Below are 14,847 nucleotides of genomic sequence, written 5' to 3' on the forward strand. Positions count from 1 at the left end.
CCACAACTCAGATGATGTTTTATGTAGTCCGAATGTAGTTAGCAGTTACTATTTTCCACTTAGCTCTGTGTGGGAGGACAAAACTTCAGAAGGTGAAAATGGAAAAGCTACATTTTCATATGAATAAGATTGTCAAAGTCTGCATTAGTAAATATATGTCTTCTAGGATATGAATGTGTCAAAACCAAAAAATCCTTACATAAGTACACTGACACATTTGCAGGATTGAAAATGAAAGTAACATGGTGACTTCTCTAAATTCTGTATTCACACATTAGAAGTGTGAGGAATTAAAGCAATTGTTTGGACCATCTAACGTATAAATCTCATTTAAAATATTCAAACATATGGGCCCTTAAGAAATTGGTGTGCACTCTAGGTAGCTATTTTTGAAATTTAACTGGTCATAGAAAAATTTTCAATTTCTATATTTAGAAGCAAGGATATTTCCTTGTTATAATCTACACAACCAAAAACTGGCTAATGTAAGTAACCAAATCTGAGGATTTTGAGTCTCCATAGCCATACAGCAGATATATAGTTTTTATCTAAGGAAAAAACTATAAGACAAGACATTTTAAAGTCAGATTACTAAAATGATTCCTGTAATTCCACATTCTCAAATGTTTAAGGTGTAATAGTAAATTCTTACAGGACTTATTCCAGTAAGTAGGGTACATCGTAAAAATCTAAATTTGGGTTAAATTTTTTCGCTCAAATACCTACATTTCCATTATCGTACCCCAAAAAGGAGCTCTCAAAGAGTAGTTTGAACAGTTTTTGACCCGAAGATTTTTTTTTTTTTTTTTTTTTTTTTTTTGAGCAGGTTGGACTCTTTGGCTTCCTGGAAGGGAAAAATAGGTCCTTTAGTGGCTGGGCTACATCTTTCAAGTAGGTATTATTTTAATGAAAGACTAGAGGTGTTTTGTGATTTTGTTTAAAACTCGCATCCAAGAGTGTTTTTCGAAAACAGACTGAAGGAGCAAGAAAAACAATTCGAAATAGGGAGGAATGAGAGGAGGGTCAGAAAATAATGAAATTAAAGTTCCTCTGAGTAAAAAAAGATAATTCAGAAAGTGTCTCTAACAGAGGAAAAAATATCGCCTGGATTGCTGCAGGCACCCCAGTCTCCCTTCCTAAAGAGGTCTCTTTAAACAGAATTTTGAGAGACTGCGTTTTAGTTATGCGGGCCAGGGAGAAGTGGATGCTCGCCGCGCCAGGCACGTCCACAGGAACGCAGCCCCGCGTCACCGTGTCCTTCGTCCTTTACCCGCCTGTGTCAAGCCTCCCAAAATGACCCGCAGTTCAGCTCGTCCTTCGCCGTGAACGTCCCTTTGCGGGGATGCGGCCGCCGTCGCCCGCCACCCCTTGCCCCGCTACCCAAGCCACTGCGCCGTCGTCTCCCCAAACTGCCCCGCACTTCCGCGCCCGCCCGCCGCGGCAGTTGCGGGGTCGGGCTGGCTGGTGCCTCGGGACGAAAAGGCCATCAAGTGTTGCTCCCTCATCTGTAACGTGCAGCCCCCCGCACTGTCCCCGTCGCGGCGCGCGGTTCCCGCGCCCGGGCGGCCGCGCCTCCGCCGCGCAGCCGGGCTGGGCGGTTTCTCAGAAACTTTCCTCCCTCATCTTCTTCTCTGCGCTGAGAAAGCAGCGAAAGCTCCCACTCCTCTCCGCAAACGGACTCTCCACCTGAGTAACCGGCCGCCTCCCCGGCCGTGGGGATATCGGAGCTAAGGGGAGAGCCTTCCCGAGTTCGCGGACCCTCCGGCGCTGCAGCCCGCTCCCACCCCTACCCTGGGCTCCAATGATCCGCCGCCCCGCGCATTTCGAAAGCCCGCCCGGCTCGCCGGCGCCCGGGGAGGGCCACGGCGGCGCGCAGCCCGGGCCCCGCGCCACGGCCGCCCGCGTGGGTCCCCTCCGCCCTCAGCCCCGCTCGGCAACGTCCCCCCATCGCAACCCTGGCCGCCCGGCGCGGGGGCCTGGGACGGGGAAGAACTGGGGAAATATGGGTTTGGGGGCGTGTTTGGGGGACTCCGGGAGCGTGGGCTTCACAGGCGGGGAACGGGACGAGAGGCCTCTCAGGCCGGGGTGCGCCCACCCCCGGCCTCAGGGAGCGACTTTCCCGGAGGCCGGGGGACGCTGCCTTCGCCATTTCATCTTCATCATCACAGCGCCCACACTTGCTCTTCTCTCAAGCTCTTTGCACAGAAAAAGTGATTCTAAATTTCCTCCAGGATCTCCTGTCTGGTGTTCAGAGTATGAATTTCTTTTTAAAACTTGCTGTGTCTTTCACCTGGGCCACACCCTACGCCCACCCACCCCCTCCCCGCCAAAAGGGAGGTAAAAAATCCTGCGTGCCCAGCCTGGGGGTGGGGAAGGGGCCCACAGTCCCGCTGGAAAACCTCAGCGGCCACCTCCCGGATCCGGGCTGGCCTGGCGGCTGGGGTGGGGTGGGGTCCGACGAAGGCCGACCCCGCAGAACCGAAAGTGCAAAATTGACACGTAAGCCCCAGCCCCTCTGCGGCCGCCCGCGCGCCCGGCCTGTCACGCGTGGGGACACTGAGCGGCAGGCATCGGAGCGAGCAGTACAAAAAGAAATCAAGGCGTTAGGCGCGAAACCTCGACGCGCCTCTAAAGGAACGTTGAGAAAAGGCAGGGAGCAGGGCGCGCGGCCGGGGGATTGCATCATTGCGGCTCCCCCTCCAGAAAACCGGCTCCGAACCGCGGCGACCATCATGGCGCTCGCGCCGGGCTGCGCTCCTCGCGCGCCTGCCCCGCGCTCCGGCCGCGGCCCGGGAGCCTCGGACGCGCATTTCACAAACATTCTCGCCCTCTCCCGAGCGCCTGCCCCCACCCCCTCCTTCTTTCTGTGTGTGTGTGCGTACGTGTGTGCGTGTGTGCGCGCGCGTATTTGTGTGTAGGGAGAACTTGCAGATGATTTTTTTTTCCCTCCCGTGCTGCTGGTTGTAAACTTGATTGGCATTGGCTGCGCCCACTGACCCCGACGCTGAGTCCGCTGAAGATTTAAGGTGGATCCGAGAGGCTGCAGCTTCAGGCGGAGCCTCAAGCTCTAGTTGGTTTTGGGAGAAGGAAAAAAAAAAAAAAAAAAAAAAAAGCCCCGAACCGGGCGCCCGCCGCGTTCGCCGAATCCCCCGCGGTCCCAGCCCCCGCGCCCGCCCGGGGCCCCCTCCCCGCCTCGCGCGCCGCGCGCCGCGCGCGCGGCCTCCGCCCACCTCCCACTTCTTCCCCATTGGCCGGCGCGTGCAGTTTGAATTTTTTTTTTTTTTTTTGATGCTTGTTTTCTTGTAAAAAATACAGTCCCCCAGATCGTGTGACGAAACCTGCTTCGGCGGCCCGAGGTGGGGGTTTTGAGTCGGTTAGTGGAGGCAGTGGGAGCAGGATGGGCGGAGCTTCTGTTCCAAAAATTTCCCCTAAGTGCGATTGACAGTGTGCAGGCAGGCGGGGGTGCGCGGGGCGGTCAGCGATCTGCAGCTTCGCGGGGACAGAGATGTAACCCAACTCGTTCACGGATGTTCCGCGCGCCGTGTCACCGGCTGCGGGCCAGGGGTACTCGGAAGGCGCGGGCAGGAGCCTGGCGAGGATGCACCTTCCCCTGCCTTGGAAAGGTAGAACTGGGGAGTGCGGGAGGGTGAAGGTGGCCCGGAAAAGAACACCTCTTCGCAACCAAAAAAAAAAAAAAAAAAGAGGAAATAGAGGAAAAATGTGTTATTTCAACCGCCACTCAGAACCCATCATAATTCAGCCAGTCGGTGTCATTTTTATTGAATTAAATTTAAAAAAAAATTTTCTTTGATTTCCAGAGCGTTTTTGCGGGAGGAATATGTTGAAACAAACTCAAGATACGAAATGAGACTTTTGAAGTGCCTTTGATTTCTGGGTCCGGAAATTCTTTTGATAAAGCATGTGTACGTTAAGATTTAGGATGACTTTTTTTTTTGTAATACAGGTCTAATGGAAATGACATTCTTTATGAATTAGAACCCAATTATGTTTTAAAGTTTATAATAAGTAAAATGATTCTCTCAGTCACTATGTCCATATTAGTGAAATTTTATCTCCATATTAGCGAAATTTGCATAGATACACACCTTTTTCTTTTTGTCTTTTAGTCTTGCTACAGTGTATCGGACGATTTTAACCAGATATCCAGCACTAGCCTTCTAACAGTTCCTAACTCAGTGGTGACATTTTTTAGTTCTTAACTCCCCCAATCCTTCTTAGCTTAACGAACCTCTTAATTAAGGTCCATGAAAGACCATAAACCTACCTGATTATGCCTTTAGCAAGGCTGTGTTCACTTAATCTCTAATCCCATATCGTAAAGGTCTGCTAGTCACTCCTGACCTCCAGGAACCCACCTAACCAGGGTGGACACTATAAGAAAACATATGTGCTTTAATGGAATGAGAACTTTTTTGAGTTGAAGACACGCTAGCCTCAGGAAGCAGTGAGCTCACCATCCCTGGAGTGTGAGTCAAGCACTAGTCTTGGATGACCCCTTGATAGGAACGTTGTAGACAAGATTCAAATATCAAATAGTATTTGGACTAGTGATTTCAAAGTCTATTCCAGACCCCTGAGAAACTGTATTTCCAACCTTGGCGTTTCTGGATTTCCACTAAATTAAGCCACTTTCCTTGCTCATTAGCATCTTGTAGAGCTGCGTGGCTATTTGAGTGCTTGAATGTGGCTAGTCCAAATTGAGATGTGCTATATGAGATAAACACCACATTTCCAAGAATTAGTATGAAGAGAAAATGTTAAATATTTCATTAATAATTTTAATATTGATTACCTATTGAAATAATATTTTGTCATATTGGGCTAAATAAAATATATTATTAAAATGAATTTCATCTATTCCATTTTACTTTTTTAGTGGAGTTACTAGACAATTTACAGATGTGTCTCAAATTATATTTCTATTGGACATTACTGTTCAAGACTATCACCTGTGGTAACTTGAGGCCCCATCTTTAAGAGTGGTGACTATTAATACTGAGGAGTAGGTGGTAACTTCCATCTGCCATCCTAACTTCTCAAATTAAAGTGAGACCCAAACTCAGCCTCTGAAAGTTTTATTATTTATTTGTTTATTCTTCTTATTTTTTTTTAAAAGATGGAGTCTCCCTGTCATCCAGGCTGGAGTGCAGTGGTATGGTCATGTCTCACTGCAACCTCCAACTCCTGGACTCATGCAATCCTCCCAACTCGGCCTCCAGAATCACTGCAATTACATGTGTGCTCTGAAACCTTTTTTTTTTTTTTTTTTTTTGACTTTGTAGAAAGAGTCTTGCTGTGTTGCCCAGGCTGGTCTTGAGCTTCTGGCCTCAAATGATTCTCCTGCCTTGGCCTCCCAAAGTGCTGAGATGACAGGCATGAGCCATCATACCTAGCATCTCTGAAACCTTTTTAAACAGAATTCTGCCAACATCTAACACCTACTGTTTAATCTTTAATTAATTAATTAATTAATTAATTTTTGTTTTAAAGACGGGTCTCACTCTGTCACACAGGCTGGAGTGCCATGGATGTGAGCATGGCTCACTGCAGCCTCAAGCTCCTGGGCTCAGGAGATCCCCTACTTCAGCCTCCTGTGTAGCTGGGACTACAGATGTGTGCCACCACGTCCAGCAGTTTTTTTTACTTTTGTAGAGATGGGGTCTTGCTATGTTGACCAGGCTGGTATTGAATGCCTGACTTCAAGCGATCCTCACACCTTGGCCTCCCAAAGTGGTGGGATTACAGGTGTGAGCCACTGAGCCCAGCCTGTTTAATACTTAATGTAGGGTTCAAGCCCAGATCATGGGAATATAGTATAGATATGTCTGATGAACTCAGACTTGGTCACCACAGCTTTTCACATTATGGCAATAGGAAGACCGGAGGCCAGACACATTGGCTTACACCTGTAATCCGCACACTTTGGGAGGCTGAGGCGGGCAGATCGCTTGAACTCAGGAGTTCTGGACCAGCCTGGCAACATGGTGAAACCCTGTTTCTACAAAAAACAAAAAAAAAATTTAACCACGTGTGGTGGTGCTGCCTGTAGTCCCAGCTACTCAGGAGGCTGAGGTGGGAGGATTGCTTGAGCCTGGAAGGCTGAGGTTGCAGTGAGCCGAGATCACGCCACTGCATGCCAGCCTGGGCAACAGTGAGACCCTGTCTCAAAAAAAAAAAAAAAAGAGAGAAAAGAAAGAAAGAAAGAAAGAGAAAGATTGGAAACTCCAATATGTTAGTTGTGACTTTGCAAAAAAAAACTATTTAGACCCCACACAAAACCTGCACAGGCAGAGCCTCACTGCTACTCTTCAGGAGACAGGAAGAAAGTGGGGAGACAGAGCAGTATGCTCATTCTAAGACTGGGTCTCTAGCAGAAGCCTGCACAATGAAAAAGTATACCATATTCTTGGATGGGAACACCCAACATGACAAAGATGGCAGTCCTCCCTAATTCATCTGCACCTCTTTACACTAAATTCTGATAATAGGTTCTGATCATCCTGTTTCGTTCCTTTGTTGTAGCAGTCTGTCCACTCAGGACCATATTATAATTACTGTAAATTTGGAATATGTTTGAATTGCTGGTGGGACAAGTCCTCCACATTTCGATGGGTCCCTTTACTCCTTTTTTTTCCCCCAGAATTTTCCTGTTTTCTTTTGCTTGCCATTTCCCCATGTGGATTTAAAATGAATTTGTCTAGTTTTAAATATAATTCTGTCGGCATTAAAAAAAAAATAAAGTGGGATTCTTATCTCACACATCAGGATAAATTCCTGAAGAATTAAAGAGGATGAAGTAGAAAGAAATGAAACCACAGACATGCAAGGAGAAACCTCAAAGGATTTTAAAAAATAAAATCTCAGAGTTGGGGAAAGTCTTTCTAAGTACGACAATAAACATAGATTTATAAGATGTAATTTTTTTTTCTTTTTGGTAGAGACAGGATCTCTCTACGTTGCCTAGGCTGGTCTTGAATGCCTGGCCTCAAGTGATACTCCTGCCTTGGTCTCCAAAAGTGTTGAGATTACAGTTGTGAGCCACTGTGCTCAGCTGGGAGGATCTCTTGAGGCCAGGATTTTAAGACCAGCTTGGACAACATAGCAAGACCTGTTTCTAAAAAATAAAAATAAATAGTTAAGCTATTCTGGAGGCTGAAGCAAGGGGATTGCTCTATCCCAGGAGTTCAGGGCTGCAGCTCAGGCTACAATGAGCTATGATTTTACTACTGCACTCCAGCCTGGCAGCTCTAAAAAAATAAAAATAAAAATAAATAAAAATAATATAAAAATAATTTAAAAAGCAATGGTTTAAATGGTAAGTTGTATCTTACTTGTATTTAACCACAATAAAAAATAATATACAACTACTGGGACATTTTTTTTTTGAGACCACGTCTCACTCTGTTACCTAGGCTGGAGTGCAATGACTAATTGCAGCCTCGACCTCCTGGGCTCAAGTGATCCCCCTGCCTTAGCCTCCCACGTAGCTAGGGCTGTAGGTGCACACCACCATGCCCAGCTAACTTTGTGTGTGTGTGTGTGTGTGTGTGTGTGTGTGTGTGTGTGTGTGTGAGAGAGAGAAAGAGAGAGAGAGAGACAGGTTCTTGCTATGTTGTCCAGGCTAGTATTGAACTCCTAGCCTCAAGTGATCTTCCTGCCTTAGCCTCCCAAAGTGCTGAAATTACAGGCATGAGCCATCATGCCTAGCCCACTGGAAAAATTTAAAGTTCATCCATGTTATGTCTAAAAGAATCTCACACAGTGTACTGGGTCATATTATTTGTGAGATGCTGTAGTGGTTCAATTTCAGGCTCTGGCATCCTACTGCCTGGGTTTGAGTCCAGTTAGTGAACTGCCATTTGCAAGTTACTTCACCTTTTAAAGTTTTTATTTCGGCCGGGCACGGTGGCTCACACCTGTCATGCCAGCACTTTGGGAGGCCGAGGCAGGCAGATCACTTGAGGTCAGGAGTTGGAGACCAGTCTGGACAACATGGTGAAACCCCATCTCTACTAAAAATACAAAAATTAGCCGGGCATGGTGGCAGGCACCTGTAATCCCAGCTACTCGGGAGGCTGAGGCAGGAGAATCGCTTGAACCTGGGAGGCAGAGGTTGCAGTGAGCTGAGATCGCGCCATTGTGCTCCAGCCTGGGGGACGAGATTGAGACTTCCGCTAAAAAAAAAAAAAAAAGAAAGAAAAAAGTTTTTTTTTTTTTGTCTATATAATGAGGATGCTTATAACTCTCATAGGGTTATTAAAAGTATTCGATGGAATAATGTATGTGTTGTATTTAGCCCAATACATGGTATATAATAATGACCATTACATATTTGCAAACAATCAAATTGGCCGGGCGCGGTGGATCACGCCTGTAATCCCAGCACTTTGGGAGGCCAAGGCAGGCGGATCACAAGGTCAGGAGATCGAGACCATCCTGGCTAACATGGTGAAACCCTGTCTCTACTAAAAATACAAAAAATTAGCCCGGCGTGGTGGTGGGCGCCTGTAGTCCCAGCTACTCGGGAGGCTGAGGCAGGAGAATGGCGTGAACCCGGGAGGCGGAGCTTGCAGTGAGCCGAGATCGCGCCACTGCACTCCAGGCTGGGAGACAGAGCAAGACTCCATCTCAAAAAAACAAAAAAACAAACAAAAAAAAATCAAATTAATGGGGATATCCAGTTTTTATTTTGTCTTCTCCCAGTAACCACAGCCAGTACTATGTTAACCTTGTCAATATGTCTTATTATTTTTAATTACTGCTGATACTACCGTTAAGAAAAACAAGTATTTTAAATTGGCATTTAATAAAGAGAATTAGATATGCAAAAACAGTTAAAATGGTAAATTTTATGTATTTTTACCACAATAAAAATTTTTTAAGGCACTTGTTGAATTTAGTCTCACTTCTAATGATTTCTGAAAGGACTTGGTATAGATTTATTTGCGGTAATAAATCAGTAGCACATACACCCACATACATATGCAATGACAAATTGGGAAAAATGTTTGCAACCCATATATCACAGGGTTAATTTCCCCAATAAATAAAGAGTTTCTACAAATCCATGAAGAAAACACAAACCAGTAGAAAAATAAGCAAAGGATATGAACACAGTTATCGGAAAAGGAAATATGAAAGGCTTTTAATAAATGAGAACATGCTCAATTGTAGATTATTGGGATATAAACCATATACAGAATATATAAATATAGGTAAATTGAAGCACTCAGATACAAAGACGGCCATTATTCTTTCTTGACAGTTTAATCTTTGTTTCCCTCCTTTCTATCTAAGAGTGAGTGATATTTTTCCAGCTTCATTGGTGACCAAAGAAGCAAAGAGTTTGCATGCGTGGAAGCCATGACCATCTTTCAGGTTCAGTGTAAAATCCCTCCCATCCAAATAATCTTACCTTTAGCTTAGGGGCATCTCCTTACTTTCTACATAGAAATCCCCCGAATCAGCCTCTTAAAGCCAGCACAACTATAAGTATGTAAGAGGCTGATTCTCTCAACACATCCCCATCCATTCCTGCTTTTAAGTTTAATGCCTGTATGTTGCTGGTGATACCAGTCTCTCCAAAACCATCACCTTATTCTGGCTTTTCCTTCAAACTCTCTATTCTCTTTTAAAAGCCTCATGAAGAGTTGATTACATGATGAACATAAATTGTCTAATTAGTAGAGAGAAACTATGCTATGCAATAAATGGTGTTAGGTTACAGCTATCCGTTTGGAGAAAAATATTAAATCCCCCTTACATACACACACATTTTATATACTGTGCATTTAAAATGCATGTACTTTTCAGCTGGGAGCTGTGATTGTTAATTACTGCTGTTATTACCATTAAGAAAAACAAATATTTTAAATTGGCATTTAATAAAGAGAATCAGATATGCAAAAACAGTTAAAATGGTTTGGTCTTAATGTGTTATGGAAACTTTACACCTGTAATCCCAGCACTTTGGGAAGCTGAGGCGAGAGGATCACTTGAGGTCAGGAGTTTGAGACCACCCTGGCCAACATGGCGAAACCCCGTCTCTACTAAAAGTACAAAAATTAGCTGGGTGTGGTGGTGCATGCCTGTGATCCCATCTACTTGGGAGGCTGAGGCAGGAGAATCGCTTAAACCTGGGAGGCGGAGGTTGAAGTGAGCAGAGATTATACTACTGTACTCCACTCCAGCCTAGGCAACAGAGGGAGACGCTGTCTCAAAAAAAAAAAAAGAAAAGAAAAGAAAAAGAAAAAGTATGTACTTTTCTATGAATTTAATTTAGAGAAATAATCAGACGTATGACTAAAGATATATTTACTAAGTAATCACTATAATGTTAAATATTAGATTTTAAAAAGAACAAAAGAGTAAACAACTAAATAAAAACCCTTTAGATGTAAGGTTACAGAATTGATGATTTGATTGAACCAACTATAGTATATGCAAGAAGGGTACAAATTATAGCCATTAAAACACCCTGGGTAGCTTTATATGTATTAATAGTTATATGTCTTGGCTGGGCAGGGTAGCTCATGGCTGTAATCCCATCACTTTGGGAGACCGAGAGAGGCGGATGGATTAAGCCCAGGAGTTTGAGACCAGCCTGGGCAACATGGTGAAACTCCATCTCTACAAAACACACCAAAAAAAAAAAAAAAAAAAAATTAGCTGGATGTGGTGGCACAGGCCTGTAGTCACAGTTACTCAGAAGGTTGAGGTAGGAGGATCACCTAAGATAGGAGGTCTAGGCTGCAGTGAGCCGTGATCACGCCACTGCACTCCAGCCTGGGTGGCAGAACAAGACAGTGTCTCAAAAAAAAATAAAAGTTATACGGCTTAATGTTAAAGTTTCCCTAGCACATTAAGACCAAAAGCAGGCACAGAACAGTATCTATGGTATGAATGTATTTTTGTGAAAAATTTAAAAATTCACATGTATATAGGCATACAATTGAAGGTTACCCACCACATTAACATCTGTAGTTCCTATTTCTGAGGGCAGGATTATGAAGAGACTTTCCCTTAAACATTTATGTACTGTTTGCATTTTTAACAGTAGATTTTAACAAGGAAAAAACCATGAAGGTATTTCTTTTTTTTTTTTTTTTTTTTTTTTTTTGTGACAGAGTCTCTCCCTGTTGCCCAGGCTAGAGTGCAGTGGCACGATCTCGGCTCACTGCAACCTCCGCCTCCTGGGTTCAAGCAATTCTCCTGCCTCAGCCTCCTGAGTAGCTGGGATTACAGATGCGTGCAACCGCACCCAGCTAATTTTTCGTATTTTTAGTAGAGACAGGGTTTCTCCATGTTGGCCAGGCTGGACTCAAACTCCTGATCTCAAGTGATCTGCCCTCCTCTGTCTCACAAAGTGTTGGGATTACAGGCGTGAGCCACCGCACCCAGCCGGTATTTCAAATTTGAAAGAATTATCTTTACAATTTCTTGAGTGTGGAATCAGAGTTTCTCTTTATGTCTCACATACGGTCTCGTTCTTTTCAGACATTAGCAGAGCACAAGGCATTTTTATAATAATTTTTCCTCCATTTTTCTATCTAACTTCAGTTGCCATTAAATCTGTACATGAGTTATGAGGAGTGTATGCATGTTTGTGTACATGGTTTGGCTTCTGGGGCACATAAATGAGGTATAAATATTATCTCCATTAACTCAAGGATATCTTAACAAACCATGGAAAATTTAGGTTATTCCATCTTTTTGCCATATGGGATTTTACTGGTAACATGATCCCAAAACTCACATTCCTTGATCTTTGGCACTTGGCACACTCAGGGAATCCGCCTGGGAATTCAACAGATCAACTCCCTGCCTTAGATTAGTTACTTAGGACATAGTGCTGGGAAAATAGTTTTACATTTCAAGTTAGCCGGCTAATCTTTGGCTGTCCCTCTCCATGTGACTGACCTGGGGCAAATCTTAGAATCTCAGAATATTGGGTATGGGAGATCACTGTATCGAGTCTTTCCATTTTACAGATGAGAATATTCTAAATCTTGATTTCCTGTAAAGTGGGGAAGTTAAACGAAGATGATTTATAGATTCCTTCTGGCTTACAGCTCTGTGATTCCTGTTTCCTAGTCAAGATCACACATTCCATCCCTGTGGATCAGGTTATTTTTCAGGGAAGCTAGAGTCCTGATTTTTGGCCACAAACCACATATTCAGAATCAAAAGAAGATGATCTTATAATAGCGTAGGCTGAACAATGAACGTTTATAATCTCACTAGAAAAAAAGCACATGAATGTGTAACCTAATGGTTGCTTAGTAGTGTCAGATATTGCTGCATTGTCACGTGCAGTCTCAGGGAGCCCTTACTAAGGCCAGGCTCTGTGGGCTTCAAGGTCACAAACGGGAGCGCTGGCCTCCTGGAGCTCCACAAGGCGTCACAGCTGTAATTATTCCATGGAATTTAGGTGAATGTTGTGAAGGATGAGTGCCATGAAGGGACCTCAGAGCTTCTGCCTCATGCTGTAGCAGTTTGGATCCCAGACAAGGTGACTAACTGAGGAAGCAAGCAGGGGCTAAAATCGAAACTCTTTCCCCAAGCCAGCCTGTGTTTACTGAAAAGAAAAGGGCCTTTAAAATCCACCAACACTCCCTTTAGCTGAGCAGCCACTTATAGTCCCAGCTACTCGGGAGTTTGAGGTGGAAGGATCCCTTGAGCCCAGGAGTTCGAGTCCACCTGAGCAACAGAAGAAGACCCCATCTCTAAAACAAACAAACAAAATAAAAAATGCCATTCCATCCCCCTCACCTGCAGTGTCTTCCCCTGTGTTCCAGTGGCTGCCTGTAGGATGCTGTAAGAGTTTGAAACAGGGGCCCTGACCTAGAGCAGGGGCTAGAGAATCCCTCCTAAAGAAATGACTTTCAAGCTGAGACCTGGAAGCTGAGCATGAGTTAACCAGTTGAAAGGAGGAAAGGAAGGAGAGTGAACCAAGCAGAACACAGTCCAAGGCCGCAAGTCAGAGAAGAGCTTTGAAAGAAAGTGCTTGTGGCTGGGGGGCAGTGAGCCAATGGCAGAAGGAATGAGTGCTGTGGCTGGAGTGATGGGCTTTTTAAGCCACATTAGGAATTTTGGACTTTAAGTGCAATGGGAAGCCACTGGATAATTTAAAGGTGACTTGGCAGGCACAGTGGCTGATGCCTGCAATCTCAGTGCTTTGGGAGGCCAAAGTGGATTGCCTGGGAGGCCAAAGAGGATCATTCGAGGTTAGACCTTCAAGACCTGCCTGGGCAATGTGAGACCTCATTTGTACAATAAATAAATAAATAAATAAATAATAAATAAATAAGCCAGGCATGGTGGCGAGCACCTGTAGTCATACCTACTTGGGAAGCTGTAGCAGGAGGATCACTTGGGCCCAGGAATTCGCAGTTTTAGTGAGCTATAATCCACCACTGCCACTCAGGCCTGGGTGACAGAGTGAGATCTTGTCTCTAAACTAAAATAAAATAAGCTCACACCTGTAATCTCAGCACTTTGAGAAGCTGAGGCAGGTGGAGCACTTGAACCCAGCCTGGGTACCATGGCAAAACCCCATCTCTACTAAAAATACAAAAAACTAGGCCGGGAGCAGTGGCTCACGCCTATAATCCCAGCACTTTGGGAGGCTGAGGAGAGCGGATCACTCAGGAGTTCAAGACTAGCCTGGCCAGCCTGGTGAAACCCCGTCTCTACTAAAAATACAAAAAAATTAGCTGAGCATAGTGGTGTGTGCCTGTAATCCCAGCTACTCGGGAGGCTGAGGCAGGAGAACTGCTCGAACCCAGGAGGAGGAGGTTGTGGTGAGCCAAGATCGCACCACTGCACTCCAGCCAGGGCAATAAGAGTGAGATTCTGTCTCAAAAAAAAAAAAAAAACAAACTAGCTGGTCATGGTGGTGTGCACTTGTAGTCCCAGCTACTTGGGAGGCTGAGGTGGGAGAATCACCTGAGCCTGGGAGGTCAAGGCTATAGTGAGCCATGATCACGCCACTGCACTCCAGCCTGGGTGACAGACTGAGACTCTGTCTCAAAAGAATAAATAAAATAAAATAAGAGAGTGACTTGAGCAGCTTCAATTAAATTTTATTGTTTCCTCACTTTACCTAATATTAGTTGAAATCCTTAGTCTTATGTTGGGGTTATCCCAATAGGACATGGGAAAGAAAGTTCAAGCTTTCGCCTTGATAGTTCTCCATGATGCTGCTTAACATAAACAATCGAATTTTCAAAAACCAAAACTCTTGATTTCATTAAGCAAGGAGGGTGTAATGTGTAGTGCTTGGGCCGTTAGAGGGGATGTGGTCACAAGTGGTATATCTGAGGCTTTTGAAGGAGTGCATTCAAGGAAGAGCCCTGCCTAGTGTCAGCTACTGAACCAGAGATCCGAAGAAGTGGACCTCGCCAGCCTCCTGCTCTACCCAGCTACCAGTCTTAGCTGGAGCTCCCTTTTCATTGTCATACTCAGCCAGTTGCTCATTGCTGTTTTAGAGTCTGGCCCATGTTTTGCTCTTTGGCTGTGAGATTGGTGTGAATCTTCTAAGCAAATGAATAGCTTAGAGGTGAATACTGAATCTTTTGCTTCAAGTAGCTGAGAATTTTTGTCTTTCATTTTTACTAAGTGACTGGATTCAGTATTCGAAGATGCTTTGGCCAAATGATTCATTATTTATTTGGCTTTAGAAAGAGACTTCAAAAGGATAATAGAAATAAACAACCCAGAGGGTTTTTTTTTTTTTTTAAATTGAAGATTAATAAAAGAGAGACCTCTGCTGGCTACAGTGGTGTAACAACCTAGAGTTGGCCACTGACTCCACAGAAAGCTATA

General features: G+C 44.6%; 1 protein-coding gene across 2 annotated transcripts in view; it reads left to right on the forward strand.

Annotated features, from left to right (window-relative positions):
• Positions 1-3,358: 3,358 nt before the first annotated feature.
• APOLD1 (apolipoprotein L domain containing 1) overlaps positions 3,359-14,847 on the forward strand; it is a 65,295-nt gene continuing 53,806 nt past the window's right edge. The window contains exons 1-2 of one of the 2 annotated variants that reach the window (XR_008492969.2): positions 3,359-3,623; positions 3,819-4,865. Coding sequence is in view for 1 of the 2 variants with exons in the window: in XM_054444329.1 (XP_054300304.1) it covers positions 3,528-3,623 (96 nt within the window). In the remaining variant the exon portion in view is untranslated. Of the gene's footprint in view, positions 3,624-3,818; positions 4,866-14,847 lie in introns of those variants that run through there. The other variant, XM_054444329.1, reaches the window with a different exon arrangement.

The sequence above is a fragment of the Pongo pygmaeus genome, chromosome 10 (assembly GCF_028885625.2).
Source record: "Pongo pygmaeus isolate AG05252 chromosome 10, NHGRI_mPonPyg2-v2.0_pri, whole genome shotgun sequence".
Lineage (NCBI taxonomy): Eukaryota > Metazoa > Chordata > Mammalia > Primates > Hominidae > Pongo > Pongo pygmaeus.